The sequence below is a fragment of the Dipodomys ordii genome, unplaced genomic scaffold, assembly GCF_000151885.1.
Source record: "Dipodomys ordii isolate 6190 unplaced genomic scaffold, Dord_2.0 Scaffold129, whole genome shotgun sequence".
NCBI lineage: Eukaryota > Metazoa > Chordata > Mammalia > Rodentia > Heteromyidae > Dipodomys > Dipodomys ordii.
The window spans coordinates 838,524-852,724 of NW_012267345.1; the positions used below are offsets into that span (position 1 = coordinate 838,524).

Genomic DNA, 14,201 nt, shown 5'->3' on the forward strand with positions numbered 1-14,201 from the left:
CTGAGGGACAGCGCCCAGGCCCAGAATTCAAGCCCCATGACCGGAAAAAAAAAAAAAAAAGAGTGTAACCATTTAGAAAAAATGTCTTCCAGCTGAAAGTGCCTTCTTGGAAGCATCCGTGATACCTACCTGTCAATTCAGCTCTCCCACTGTCACCAAGAACTTTTCTATGTGAGACTTACAGTTTTAATGAGTATTTTTTAAGTCTTATAACATACCAATAATAATCAATGATTACCTGAGGTATACTCCAACATACCCCAGAAGGCTCACCCTACTAATGCAAGCTCCCACCCCACACCCCTGGGACATAGGGACCCCTCAAATTCAGTAGGACTGCCAGGCCTGGAGAGACGGGCTGAGCTTTACAGAAAAGCCCCTGCTAAACAGAAAACCTGACATGATGTCCCAGAGCACCACGGGCTCCCCCCAGGCAGGTAGCTTCTGTGCCCCTAGACGAGGCCCTGCTGGTACACCCTTCAATTACCTTCAGGAAAGGCACAAGGTAAGGTTGAGGTGAAGAATTAAGTTCTCGGTATAACCTGCTAGTAAAATCTTCGGCTTCAATTTTTCCATCCTTAAAAATAAAATCCACATTGACATTCTTCAGTGAGTACAACTCCATGCACATTTCTAACTGGACTGCTCTCATTTGCCTGTCCTGACAGCAGTCAGGGAAAGTCAGCATAGTGCAACACTGCAATAACAGACAGACTCCAGGATACTACTGCATAGCCAGCCTTCAGCTAGCCAGGTTACCTGTCTACATCTCCACCTTCTGCAAGTTTCTTCCATATTGCATGTTGTCACTTAGGACTCAGAAGGAACCTCTTTAATACCAGGCGCCATGCTAAGAGCAACAGGCACTCAGAGTAAGTTCACTGTCAAACTCAGCCCTGGATGCATAGGAAAAAGGGCAGCATCAACCTAGTCAGGGCAGCTGTCGGGAGTGGCTGGAATCTAAACTCACATCTGCACAGCACCTGAAGGGAAACTTGAGCACCTATAAGCAGTTCTGCTCCAGAAACTTAAAGAAGTCTGATATATTGCTGGAAAGTCGAGCGAGACAAGACAGGCAGTGCTTTCGATTGGACTGGCCCTGAGAGGCACGCAGAGGTCTGGGCAAGCCGCCTTGCAGGAAGGCAGGGACAGTGGCTGACTGCAGCACCTGCCCAGGGCTGACCAGAGACAGACCACACGGCAGGAGGAAGAGGAGCAAAGGGCTGTGCAGGAACAGAAATCTGGGGCATGGAACTTGTGGGTTAAGGAAAAGGGTGCGCAAAGGTGGTCAACTTGCCACTTCAGTTCTGTGAGGAAGGTCCACCCACGGTGGGCCCTGCAGAGGGCACAGCCATGCCTCAGGGTCCAAAGTGGAACATAGGGCTGGAAGGATTACAGACTCCTGGCTCACACCTACAGTCACAGCTACTTTAGAGAGATTGCGAGGATCTTGGTCCAAGGCTGGCCTCCACTAAGAAGAAGACCCTAAACTGAAAAGTAAACAAAAAGGGCTAGGGCGTCGGGCACTGACGGCTCACACCTACAATCCTAGCTACTCAAGTGGCCGAGATTAGAGGATTGTGGTTCAAAGCCAACCTGGGCAGGAAAATCCGTGAGGCTCTTATCTCCAATAAACTACTCAGGAAAAGCCAAAAGTGGTAGTGTGGCTCAAATGGTAGAGTGCTAGCCTTGAGCAGAGAAGTTCAGGGACAGCACCTGGTTCTGAGATCAAGCCCCAAGACTGGTTTAAAAAAAAAAAAGAGGGGGCCGGGGTATGGCTGAAGTGACCAAGCTCCTAACTAGTGAGTACGAGGCCTAGTTCCAAATCCCTACTACTCCCTGGTACTTCCCCACCTCCCTCGTTCCAGGGGAGCAAGAGGTAACAAATGGGGAAGGGAAGAGAACATCCACATGCTTAACGTGCTTTCTAAGTGTCCTGTGACGCTGTCTCCACAGCATCCTTTCCGATGCTAGAAAGCTCGACTGTACAAGCAGCATACATGCAGCAGAAAACTACTGGGGCGCTGGCCCTCCACACAACAGGCTATACAAGGCCCCCAGACCTCAGGAATGAGGGTCCTGCAGGGGGCTGCACCCCCCAACAGATGAACACGCCTCTCCTTCTACCCACGACATTCCAACTGTGAGGCTGTGGGGCTCTGAGACAAAGGGAATTTCGTGTCAGTTGCTTACCAGTAAATTTTGCACTAGTTCTTTCACATTAGCTGCTGTCTCTGTAGACTGTTTACCAGATGAGGCCAGTTTTATTAACGTAGATAGAAAATTTTTACATTTCTTCACGTTTTCCATAGTTTCCTAGATTAAAATAAAAAAAAATATCCAAGTAAAAAAGTTATGGGAGATTTTTTACCCTAGTCTAGCTGAGAAGCCCAATGTACTTTCTTTCGGGGAAACACCACCTCTCATGCAGTCTGCTCGACGCGAACCGAGTCTGCATCCCCCTCAGCCCAGTAACTCCCCTTTTTGGAATGCAACTCAGAGAATGGCCCTGGGTGTGAAAAGATGAGTCCACAAGGATGCAGTCCGTATTCTGGGGACCATGAAAAGAAAGTGACACCTTACTAAAGGAAGAAAATCATGACATAGCATCTAAATATGGTGGAAAATACTTAGCAAAGAAACATGAAGAGCAAAGTTACAAAGCATGAGCTCAGTTGGCCTGAAGATTTATTAGGTCAAGAGAGAAGTAGAAATGTAAATAAAAATAACTGCCCACTGCCCACCATCTGCAGACAACCTGAGCTGTTCCCTGCTGCGCCCTCACAGGCCCCCGATCTCAGACACTATTCCATGGAAGTGGGATGAGGGGCCCCAGAGTCCCAAACTCTGCCACCTCGGAGGCTGAGCAAGATACCTGGGCTCCAACCTGGGCTCAAGCCCCTGTACACCAGGCAGCAGTCTGGGACAGAAGAGGACCCGATAATTTCACAGAGCTGTATTCTGACTAGTGAACAACAGGCCTGGCTGTCCCTGGGGTGCTGAGAGAATTGGCTCTTACCGTGGCAGCTGTGGAGGTGGTGGTGGCCCCTGGGACCGTTCGCTGAGGTGTTCCTGTTTGAACAGCTGTTGCTGTCCCAAGAGAGGCTGTCTGGGCAGAGCCACCCAGAACAAGCTGAGGCTACAAGAGAGCAAAATGGGAGATGAATGTATGTCAGGCCCCACAGTGCAAAGAAAACACTTCCTGTAGAGGCAAAGAAGCCCCAAAAGCTACGGCTCCAGCCAGCCCCAGGGCAGCCAGCTGACCACTGGAGGCAGCCAAAGCACTCCTATCACAGGCAGACCTGCACTCTGCCCCAGTACTGGCACCTAAAGAGTCAGCTCTGGCGCCTGTAATTAAAACCAATATGAGTCAGGCACTGACAGCTCATGTCTGTCATCCTAGCTACTCTGAAGGCTGAGATCCTGAGGATTGCCGTTCAAAGCCAGCCTGGGAAGAAAGTCCAGGAAGACTCTTATTTCCAATTAACCACCAGAAAACTGAAGTAGCGCTGTGGCTCAACGTAGTAGAATGCTAGCCTTGAGCAAAAGAGCTCAGGGATGGCGCCCTGAGTTCAAGCCCCATGACTGACAAAAAGATGACCAAAACAAAACAAAAATGATACAAACATAGTCACTGGAAAAAGAATTTGCATTTCTAAGCCAACTATACATGTGTAAATTATCTCGAAAATGTAAACAACTCCCATCTCTCAGAAATTAAAGCAAAGGAGACTTGCTGCCCTGAAAACCCTTCAACCTGTTCACACACCGCAGGCAAAGCAACAGCAGCCAATGACTAAGACACTCAGTGGCTCTGTGGGGGGCACAGGACAAAGGCAGGGTCCTCCCAGCCCCTGCCCCACTCTCCACTATCCCACCTTCCCGCACTCCACAAAGGCAATGCTTAACAACCAACCAGTCACACTGGGCCTGACAAAGGAACATTTGCAAGGCAAACAGGCAGCCAGTCTTCACACAACGGGAGCAATTCAAACCACTGTCCCTCAGTCAAATTCCTACGATTTATATTTTACATGAATGAAAATACTTATGAACTTTTTCAACTCAGTCAATTCTCCATCCAATGTTTTAACCACTGCTTTTTCCAGCTTCTGAAGGTAGGGGGCAATATGATCCTGAATTCAACTCTAGAGTCAGACCAGGCCAATTTCTCTGCCAACCCAGTCCTTGGAGTGCTCCCAAGGCAGGGAGGGAATCTCATTCTGGCACCTGAACCGATCCACTTCCGGGCAGCTGTGATCAAGGGTTAGAGGAAGTGATGAGCTCCTCCAAAAGGCTATACTCTTCCCCTTTAACAAGTATGATCCTCACCCCTAGAAACCAACAAATAAAACTCCAAGTGATGAGAATGTGAAAACTGTAAACTGAGGGCTGGCTCAGGAGCAGGGCAAAGCTGGCTGTGACTTGGACCCTTCTCACCTTTGTAGATAGTTTCTTTCACCTCAAATTTCACCCTATGATGCACATTTCACCTAGTGTAAGTAAGTCATCTATCTATGTCAGTACAAAGGTTTCCACTAACTCCAGTGTGGGAACCTGTCTAGGAGCGTCACTACCTCCTCAGAAAAAGGCTGTCTCTGAGATGAAGTGGGCCAGGAGCTCTTTTCAAGAGCTCTGCACTCTGGACCCCTGCTCCTGGTATGCGCAGATCTCACTGGCTCTCAGCTGCCTGTGATGGAATGGCACCCTCAGCCACAAAAAGGAAGTTAAGTCATGTTCCAGAGAGAAGACAGCCCAAGTGCAGGATAGCCAGGGGGGGCCCCCTCCACTACCCAGCTCCGTCGTGGGGAGCACAGGTAAGCAGGCACTGCACACAGGACCAACACAGAGGGTACTTTCAACAGCATGAGTGCTCACAAGCTCACAACATCACGAAACCAGTAAAAGATGGGCTGCTGTGTTTCTGCTGCTCCCACATACACCCTGGGCCAGGTGTCTCCCCTAAACATGTGTATCTTCCTAACCAGCTGTGTTCTCCAATCAGATGTGTCTCCTCCAACTAGGAGTATCTCCCCGTCGTAGAGCCCTACGTCCTTACTGCAATAGCAGAGCCAGCTGAAGCCCCTTTCCTGGGCTGCACAGGCTGCGCTTCAAGAGAGATGGCACCGGCAGGAGCCTCTTCCCACTGACATCTCAAACACTACATTACTAACAATTTACTGGCAAAGACAGCAGAGAAAAATGGAAAGGGTGACATTGACCAAAATGCACTGTACTCATAATCTGACTTACAGAATCAAAACTTTGTACAACTATTTAAAACAAAAAATTAAAAAAAAAAAAACAACCAGCCCATTAGGGTCTATTTCCAGAAACATACTGTCATCATGAGCAGAATATATGCCTAGGAAAGTCTGTGATGAGGAGAAAAAATAACTCTCTTTATGAATAGCCACTCTCCTGAAACAACATGGCGTCCAACGTCACAACTCAAAGGAAAAGCACACTGATCCACCGGAGTCCCTTCGCTGAACGGTGCTGCCTCTTACCTGAACCCCCGGGGAGCGTTGCAGGGTTGTAGTGGGCTGTACCGTTGTCTGAGCCTGAGACACTTGCTTAATTATGGTAGTTGGGGTCACCTGCCGTGCAATAATAGGTGTCCCAGGAGCCTAAGAAATAAGTTAGGATTAGGGTTAATCGTTTAACATGAGCTAGAACAACAGTAACCCCCTCCCACCATATACAAAGATGAATCCTTAAATGTGTAACTGGTGCCCTCAGGTAGGCCCACAGGTTACAGCTCCTGAGAAAGCCAGCCCAGTGTTCTTACCAAAGTAAAAAACATATGATCTAACTCTTTTCATCTAAAAATTCATCCTAAAATCATTACACTTCTTCCACAACATTTATAAAATATGATCCTTTTTTAGGGGAGGTGGCAGTACTGGGGCTTGAACTCAGGGCCTTATGCTTGTTAGGCAGACACTCAAAGCAAGTGGATGCGGGCAAAATTAGATTCTGCACAACTGTCTTGAGTGCCCTGAAGTGGGTCAAGATTCCCTGGGCCCTGGAGGCTGTGGAAGGGGAGGGGAGGTGCTGACTAAGACAGTCAGCCAAAGTTAAGAAGGCTGTCCGAGGAGGCTGCAGACAGTAACAGATCTCCAACGCTGCTCGGCTGCTTCTCACTGAGGACGGGCAGGCAAACCTTCCAAATACTGAAGGTGCTATTCCACGCTATTCCACATGGGTGTGTCTGCCACACATACCCAAATATGGGACAGAAGTGGGACCTCAAGACCCCTCCTTCCTGACTTCTCCTTTGTGGCCCACGTATAGCCAACCTCAGAACAGCACCTGCCACATGTCTTGTAGACAAGGAAGTCATGGTGCTGGACAGGGTACCACATGGTCCTCAGCATGGAAGTCCATCCTCCCATGAGCTCAAGGTCAGGATGCAATATGGGGAGCAGGACAGCCTGTGACATTCTAGTGCTGCCTAACAAGAGCTGACACCTGCATGCGTTTGCTCTGCTCAATGACCTCAGTATGTCACATGTTGACAGAACCATGAGCAACGCACTAGAATGAACTGCATGTTTTAGAGGAGGAAACTGAGGCAAAGGCCAGTATTCACCTGGAGCAGCTGGCCACTCAGCCAGGAGCTGAACTGGCTACAAGCGCTCACTCCTCCAAGAGTTGTGGTCCTGGCCAGGAGGCAGACAGAAACCAGCCCTGTCCCAGGCCCTGCCGGCTGGTAGCCAGGAGGAGTTCATGATACACAGCCCTCGACTGGCACCTGTGTGCACTCACCTGTACGGTGGATATCTGGACAGGAGGGGCACTTGTGGGAGTGGCAGGGCGCGGAGCCATGGTGCTCTGTGGCTGGGCCTGGGCATGGGCCTGAGCCTGCATCTGAGCCAGGGCCTGCTGAGGGATCATTAACAGCTGCCCATTCTCACTCCGCACGAGGACCATCCCTGGAGACAAAGAAGACCTGGTGTCAGGAAACACTCCCACTCAGGGAGGGCCCGCCTGGGGGCCTGCTGCCACGGAGGAACACAGAGGAAAAGAGGATGAACACAGCAAGCGTTGTCAGAGAGCCAGCTGTCCTACAGTCACGGGGCTTCCTCACACAAACCAGGCAGCAAAGCAAGGCTTCCACCGGCATGCCACAGGCCACACCAGACACCCACATTATGGATCTGGACACCTGTGCACGCACGCAGCCCACAGACATTCAACGCCACCGCCTCCGGCCCACCGCACTGCCATCCTCAGCTCACCAAGTTTGCAGAGCCACCAGCAGGTGTCCCTCGGCACCCAGCATCTGTGCCTGCTGCAAGCCGGCACCCTCACCATGCCATCTGTCTGTCAGAAGCACTCAAGAATGCCTGCAGTACCGGGGCCCTGCCCCTGTCTCTGCCTGCAGAACACAACCCTGTCTATGGCACACACACAAGCTTCCCCAGCTTAGGGCCTGGATGTCCGGAACAAACAGAAGACCACATAGGCAGCTGCTGCTCATGGAACCCCCTGTGATGAGGTACAGGCAGTAGGGTCCTACAGGAGACCAGGATGCCCACAGCACAGGGGCATGATGCGGCAGCAACTGAGACTGGGAAAACTTCTTACTCCTTCAAGGTTCTTGATCTATTTTTTTTTCCTTTCCAGCACTGAAGTTTGAAGTCAAGGCCTTGCCCTCCACCCTTTTGGCTTTATTTTTCCATATTGGGTCTCATATTTCATCCAGAGAGCCTGGGCCACAATCCTGTTTGTACACAGCTGGCGTGACAGGGTGCACCACTGGGTATACACCAGCTTCTTACGGGTTAAGATAAGGATCTCACTTTTTTTTTCCGGTTGGTCATGGGGTTTGAACTCAAGGCCTGAATGTTGTCCCGGAGCTCTTTTTACAAAATCAAGGCTGGTACTCTGCCACTTTAAGCCACAGCTCCACTTCTGATTTTCAGGTGTTTAACTGGAGATAGGAGTCTCACACTTTCCTTCCCAGGCTGGCCTTGAATTGTGATCTTCAGATCTAGGCCTCCTGAACAGCTGAGATTACACATGTGGGCCACCAGCACCTGGCTCTCACCATTTATTGGTCTGTTCTCAAACTGCAATCCTCCCATTCCTGGCCCCTCAAGTACCTAGGATTACAGGTATGAGCCACCAAACCCATCCTGGAGTTAAATCTTAGGAAAGCAAATCCTACCAGTAAGGTTTGGTATTAATTTGAGCTTCAAAGTCCAACCACCAATTACATCATAAATACCACTAGAAATAGTGAGACAAATAGTAAGTAACTTGAGAGGATAGGTGGGGTTGGATGATGGAAGGGGTGATATCAACCAAAATGCACTATACTCATAAACCGATATACTAAACTGAAGCCCTGTTTTACCCACTGCTGGAGGGAGGCAGGGAGGGAGGCAGGGAGGGACCCATGATGGGTCCGGTCCCTGCTGAAGCTATGTAAGAGCTCAGACATCCTTGGTGGATGGCCTGTCAGCCAGCATGGATAGAAAAGCAGCCAGATCCAGGAGGAAGATGGCCACCTGGAAGCCACCACAGCCCCACCTCATCTCCACCCCTCCAGGAAAAGTGGCAAAGTCTTCGTGTCAAGCAGACCCTGGGCTTTCCCTGGAAGAACAAGTTAGAGCTGTCAACCAGAGCTCTAAAAGGGGATTTGATGCTATTGGGCTCTGAGATCTCTCAAAAGCCATCATACCATTAAAAAATAAAAACTGAGGGCTGGGAAGGTGGCTCAGTGATAGAGCGCTTGCCTTGCATGCCTGAGGCCCTGGGTTCGATTCCTCAGCACCACATAAGCAAAAAGAAAAAAGCCGGAAGTGGCACTGTGGCTCAAGTGATAGAGCGCTAGCCTTGAGCTGAAGAGCTGAGGGACAGCGCCCAGGCCCAGAGTGCAGGCCCCACAACCGGACCCAAAAGAAAAAACTGAAAAATAGTAATACTGCACCCATCGCTTGAATCCCAGCTCAGAATCTAATCAGGCCATTCATTAATATACTGTAATTACTACAAATCTTTTTCCTTAAAAAATTACATCCACACAAACTTAAAAGAATAGTTTTAAATATGCATGAAATAGCCAGGTGCTGGTGGCTCATGCCTATAATCCTCACTGAGATCTGATGATCAAGGTTCCACACAAGCCCAAGCAGGAAAATCCAAGAGACTCTTATCTCTAATAAATTAAAAAAAAAAAAAAAAAAGCTGAAAATGGTGCTGTGGCTCAAGTGGTAGAGCACTAGTCTTGAGCAAAAGAAGCTCAGAGACAGGATCTAGTCCCTGAATTCAAGCTCCAGGATCAGCCACAAAAAAAAAAAAAAAAGTAGCCAGGTGACTTTAAGAAAGTACCTCAACCTCTTCAACTTCAACTGCCAGGTGCCAGTGGCTCATGCCTGTCATCCCAGCTACTCAGGAGGCTGAGATCTGAGGCTCGTGGACTGAAGCCAGCCCAGGCAGGAAAGTCTATGAGACTCTTGTCTCCAATTAACCACTGAAAAAATGGGAATGGTGCTGCAGCTCAAGTGGTAAAGTACTCACTTTGGGACAGGACAGACCCAGAGAGCTCAAGGTCCAAGATTGGCAAGGAAAAAAAAAAATCTTCAAGTGGGGTCAGAGGGCAACTGTCAAGCCTGGAATCCTAACTATTTGGAAGGCAGAGATCTGCAGATGATAGTTCAAGGCAGGCCTGGGATTTAAAAAAAAAGTTCACAAGACTCCATCATGAGCAATGGCTGGGAGAGGTATATGGTGCCCACCGTCAGCCCAGACACAGGGAAGCACAAGCAGGATGACCCAAGCATAGCAAGAGACCCCATCTGGAAAATAACCAATTTTGTAAAGAGACTGGTGGAAAGCTCTAGTAGTAGATGCTGTGCCAACAAGCACAACATCCTAAATTCAAACCTCAGTACCACCAAGAAAATGGGGAAAGGACTTCAGCTGGGAAAGAGAAAATCAAGAGAATGGCAGATAAAACTGAATAAAGAGGCAACAGACACGCATATGTGTGCATGAACCCCTGGGCTGGGAGTGTCTGACAGCACAGTGCCGGCCTGGCACATGTAAACACAAGGCCTGACCTCAGTACTTCCCAAAGTAATGATTTAAAAAATAAAAACCAGGGCTCCAGTGCCTCACACCTGTAATCCTAGCTACTCAGGAGGCTGAGAGCTAAGGATCACAGTTTGAAGCCAGCTTTGGTAGAAAAGTCTATGAGATTCTTATTGCCAATTTACCACCAGAAAACCAGAAGTGGAGATGTGGCTCAAAGTGGTAGAGTGCTAGCCTTGAGCAGAAAAACTCAGTCCCTGAGTTCAAGCCCCACAATCAACCAAACAAACAAACAAATAAACTCCACTGGCTGAATGGATACAGCTGGTATTCATAGGAAATTGGCCACATCCCCCTGTAAATAAACCCAAGTTTGCCTCAAACAAAGGGTGCCTATAGGTGCTGCCTTTGGGTTTCCATGGCTACAGTGTACCATCACTCATTGGTTACTGCATACAATCACTTCTCACTGCAGCCGAGCGACAAGAGCCACTGAATGTAAGAGCGGCGGGATCACCGGCAGATGAGTAACGGCAGCACCCTCATAGCAAAGCAGCCTGAAATACAGACCAGCTGAAGATAAAGGTTCATGAAGAAACAGAAGAAAAAAAAGATTTAAATATATTAGCTGGGCACCAGTGGCTCATGCCTGTAATCCTAGCTACTCAAGAGACAGGTCTAAGGATGGTGGTTCAAAGCCAGCCCAAGCAGGAAACTCCCTGAGACTCTTATCTCCAATAAACTCCTCAAAAAAGCCAGAAGTGGCACTGAGGCTCAAGCACTCACCTTGAGCAAAAAATATCGGGGACAGTGCCCAGGCCCAGAGTTCAAGTCTCAGGACCAGCCAAAAAATAAGAGTTCATGAAAAGTAAGCTGCTGGTCTGATAGCAGCTTACTGGCCAGCACTTCCTCCCAACACATCCACATCTAGGAGCTGCTGGGGAAGGACAGGCCAAGCAGAACCACTAGCCAGGTAAACTCCACGGTTTGATACCATTAGTCCCACAAGGGATCCATCCAGAAGTGCCAGAGGAGAGCCACCAGGTGTGTATGAACGAGATCCTTAACCTTGTCCCTCCCACTGCAATATGCACACAAGGACTCCATATCAATAGAAAAGGGGGTTCTGTCACCCAAAAAGAGTCACTCTGAATCCTTGCCCTCAGCTCCCACTAGGAGAGCTCATTGTAAGAGCTACTCCAGGACTCTGAAGCCGACAGGACTGGGAGGCAGCCACGCTCAGTCAGTGTGCACAGTGAATCCTGCATCTAGATAGAGGCTTCCTTTCTAATCATCGCAGGATCTTTCTCATAAAGAACTAAGTGTTTCTTCATGGAAAACTGACCACGCACAGAGAAGGCGTGAGGAGGAGGAAACCTCCTGGGAAACCCCTGGCTATCCTGTAGACGTGCCAGGCACACAGGTCCCAAACAAAACAGAACACAAAATAGGTGGCTCTCCTGACACAGTACTGCACTGTCTCCTTGCACTTCTTACGAACATTTTCCACGTCACCAAACATCCTTCGAACGCTGTCATCCAAGCGCTGATGGCTCATGCCTGTAATCCTGGCTACTCAGGAGGCTGAGATCTAAGGATTGCAGTTAGAAGCCAGCCCAGGCAGAAATAAAGTTCACTAACCACCAAAAAGTGGAAGTGGAGCAGGGGCTCAAGTAGTACAACACTAGTCTTGAGCAAAAAGCTCAAGGACAGTGGAAAGAGGGAGAGAGAGGGAAAGAACAGATCCTACCCTCCCTGAAAAACTGGAGCTCCAGAAAACCTGTCCTGCTCCTTATGACTTTTCTGATGCCTTCAATCATCAACACTAACCACACTCAAGACAGAATAACATCAAGTATGTGAAGCTGAACAACCACCCGAGAAAGTGTGTCCAGGGTGGGAATCACCCCTTGGGATAGGCGCTCACATGTCACTAAGTACCCATGGAAGCTCGCTCCGGACCAGGGCCCAAGGGCTCCTCCCTGACTGTTCCACAAGGGCTCTCTGGTCATCCCTGTGCATGGCTCTTCAGGGCACACACCCTTGTGCACTGCCAAGGCAACCAGCCCAGGAAGGGACAACCCTTGGGCTGTGATGGCAATGCCCAGCGTCGTGAAACAGAGACTAGGCTGTCTCTTTGCCTATGCAGAGGTCCTAGGGCATGTCCTCTGTCAACAAAACTGTCACTCAGACTCGCTGAGTCTGTCAAGACAAGGGCACAAAGGCAAATCCTTTGGGATTAGAGTCGTGCTGAGGAACACCTCCCAAGTCCTGTGTCTGACGCAAAGCTGTGGACATAGGAGAGGGAGCCATGCTGGGTTGCTTCGCTGCTGGGTTGCTCACAGCTTCTCAGAGACCCTTTGGCAGACACCAGCAGAGAGACGCTGGCTCAGGCCACCCTGCTGCCGACGCACCAACCTTCCTGTCTCACGCTAGCCTGGCCCCCACCTGGACCTGCTCTGGCTGGTGCTAACACAGTACTGTTAGAACTGACTCAACCACACCTGGCATTCCTTTCCTCTAGTGGGCAGTGAACAACCTTTCTCCCTCTTAAGTTACGAATAGGAGTGCCTAACCCTGTGGAAAGCTGGAAGGGCTGGGCAAAACAGTAGATGGGCTCGCACTGACAGCTAGACACCAAGCTCAGCTCAGAAGCAGCACAAAGCAGTTACAGTTCCAAAAGAGATTAGGGACCCGCTCACACCTGGGCGCCTTGGGCCAGGGTCTCACCCCTTGGACGGACCTGGACGGACCTCTCTACAAAGCTTGCAGTGGGATGAGGCCCACCTGTCCCTGTACACCTACTCTCCTCCCTCAGGGTATTTGCCCAGCTCTGGCCTCCAGCTCACCAGCTCTCCTTCCTATCATCTATACTGGATACATTAACTATCACACTTCTCATTTCTAGAGTACATGTGTGCTGCATCCTCAAATCTCCTGCTCTTGGATATAAAATCGATTTTCAAAAATTAGATTTTTACATATCAATAATGAACACTCAGCCAGGCACTGATGGCTCACGCCTGTAATCCTAGCTATTCTGAAGGCTGAGATCTGAGGATTGCAATTCAAAGCCAACCTGGGTAGCAAAGTCTGAATTCATCTCCAATTAACCACCAGAAAATGGGAAGTGAAGCTGTGGCTCAAAGGGGTAGAGCAATAGCCTTGAGCGAGAGCTCAGGGATGGAGCCCAGGCCCCGACTTCAAGCCCCACAATCACCAAAAGTAATAGTAGTAGTAGTAGTAGTAGCAGCAGTAGTAGTAGTAGCAGCAGCAGTAGTAGTAATAGTAGTAGTAGTAGTAATAGTAGTAGTAATAACAGGCTGAGAAAGAAGTCAGAAAAATAATCCAATTCGTGATATCCTCAAAAACAGTATTAAAAGAAAACTGCATATTAACTTATCTGAGGAAGTGAAAGATTTCTACAATGAAAACTATAAATCTTGATAAAAGAAACTGAAGACACCAGTATTTGGAAATATATCCCATGTTTATGGGATATGGCAGAATATGTTTATGGCAGAATACTGTGAAGATGGATAGATACACTGCCAAAAATAATCTACAGATTCAATACAGTATCCCAATATCATTCTTCACAGAAATACAAAAATAATCCAAAAATGTGAAAGGGAACATACAAGATTCTGAACAGCAAAAGCAATCCTAAATAAAAAGATCACCACTGGAGGTATCCTAATACCAGACTTCAAATTATACTACAGAGCCACAATAACAAAAACAGCATGGAAACAGCACAAAAACAGGCATAATGTACAGAAGACCCCAGAATAAAGCCACATAGCTACAGCCATCTAATTTTCAACAAAGGAATCAAAAACATAAACTGGAGAACAAGAGAGCCTTTTCAACAAATGGTGCTGGGGAAACTGGGAACTACCTGCAGGAGACAGAAATCTTAGAATGATTTTGACTTGCAGTTCTTTTATGGCTAAGCACACAGAACCTTTCTTCTTTTAACAATTAACCATGCTGGGCTGGGAAGGTGGCTCAGTGGTAGAGCGCTTGCCTTGCATGCATGAGGCCCTGGGTTCGATTCCTCAGCAACACATAAGCAGGAAAAAAAAAGCCAGAAGTGGTGCTGTGGCTCAAGTGGTAGAGTGCTAGCCTTGAGCTGAAGGGCTGAGGGACAGCGC

The 14,201-nt window shown here is 48.7% G+C and overlaps 1 protein-coding gene across 1 annotated transcript in view; it reads right to left on the reverse strand.

Annotated features, from left to right (window-relative positions):
• The window catches only part of Taf4 (TAF4 RNA polymerase II, TATA box binding protein (TBP)-associated factor, 135kDa), a 29,540-nt gene extending 21,983 nt beyond the window's left edge, over nt 1-7,557 (reverse strand). Inside the window, exons 1-6 of the mRNA XM_013030339.1 lie at nt 7,526-7,557; nt 6,772-6,955; nt 5,511-5,630; nt 3,020-3,139; nt 2,194-2,316; nt 488-577 (exon numbers count right to left, since the gene is read on the reverse strand). Coding sequence (XP_012885793.1) covers nt 488-577; nt 2,194-2,316; nt 3,020-3,139; nt 5,511-5,630; nt 6,772-6,955; nt 7,526-7,557 — 669 coding nt within the window. The remainder of the gene's footprint in view (nt 1-487; nt 578-2,193; nt 2,317-3,019; nt 3,140-5,510; nt 5,631-6,771; nt 6,956-7,525) is intronic.
• Between the last annotated feature and the right edge of the window lie 6,644 nt (nt 7,558-14,201).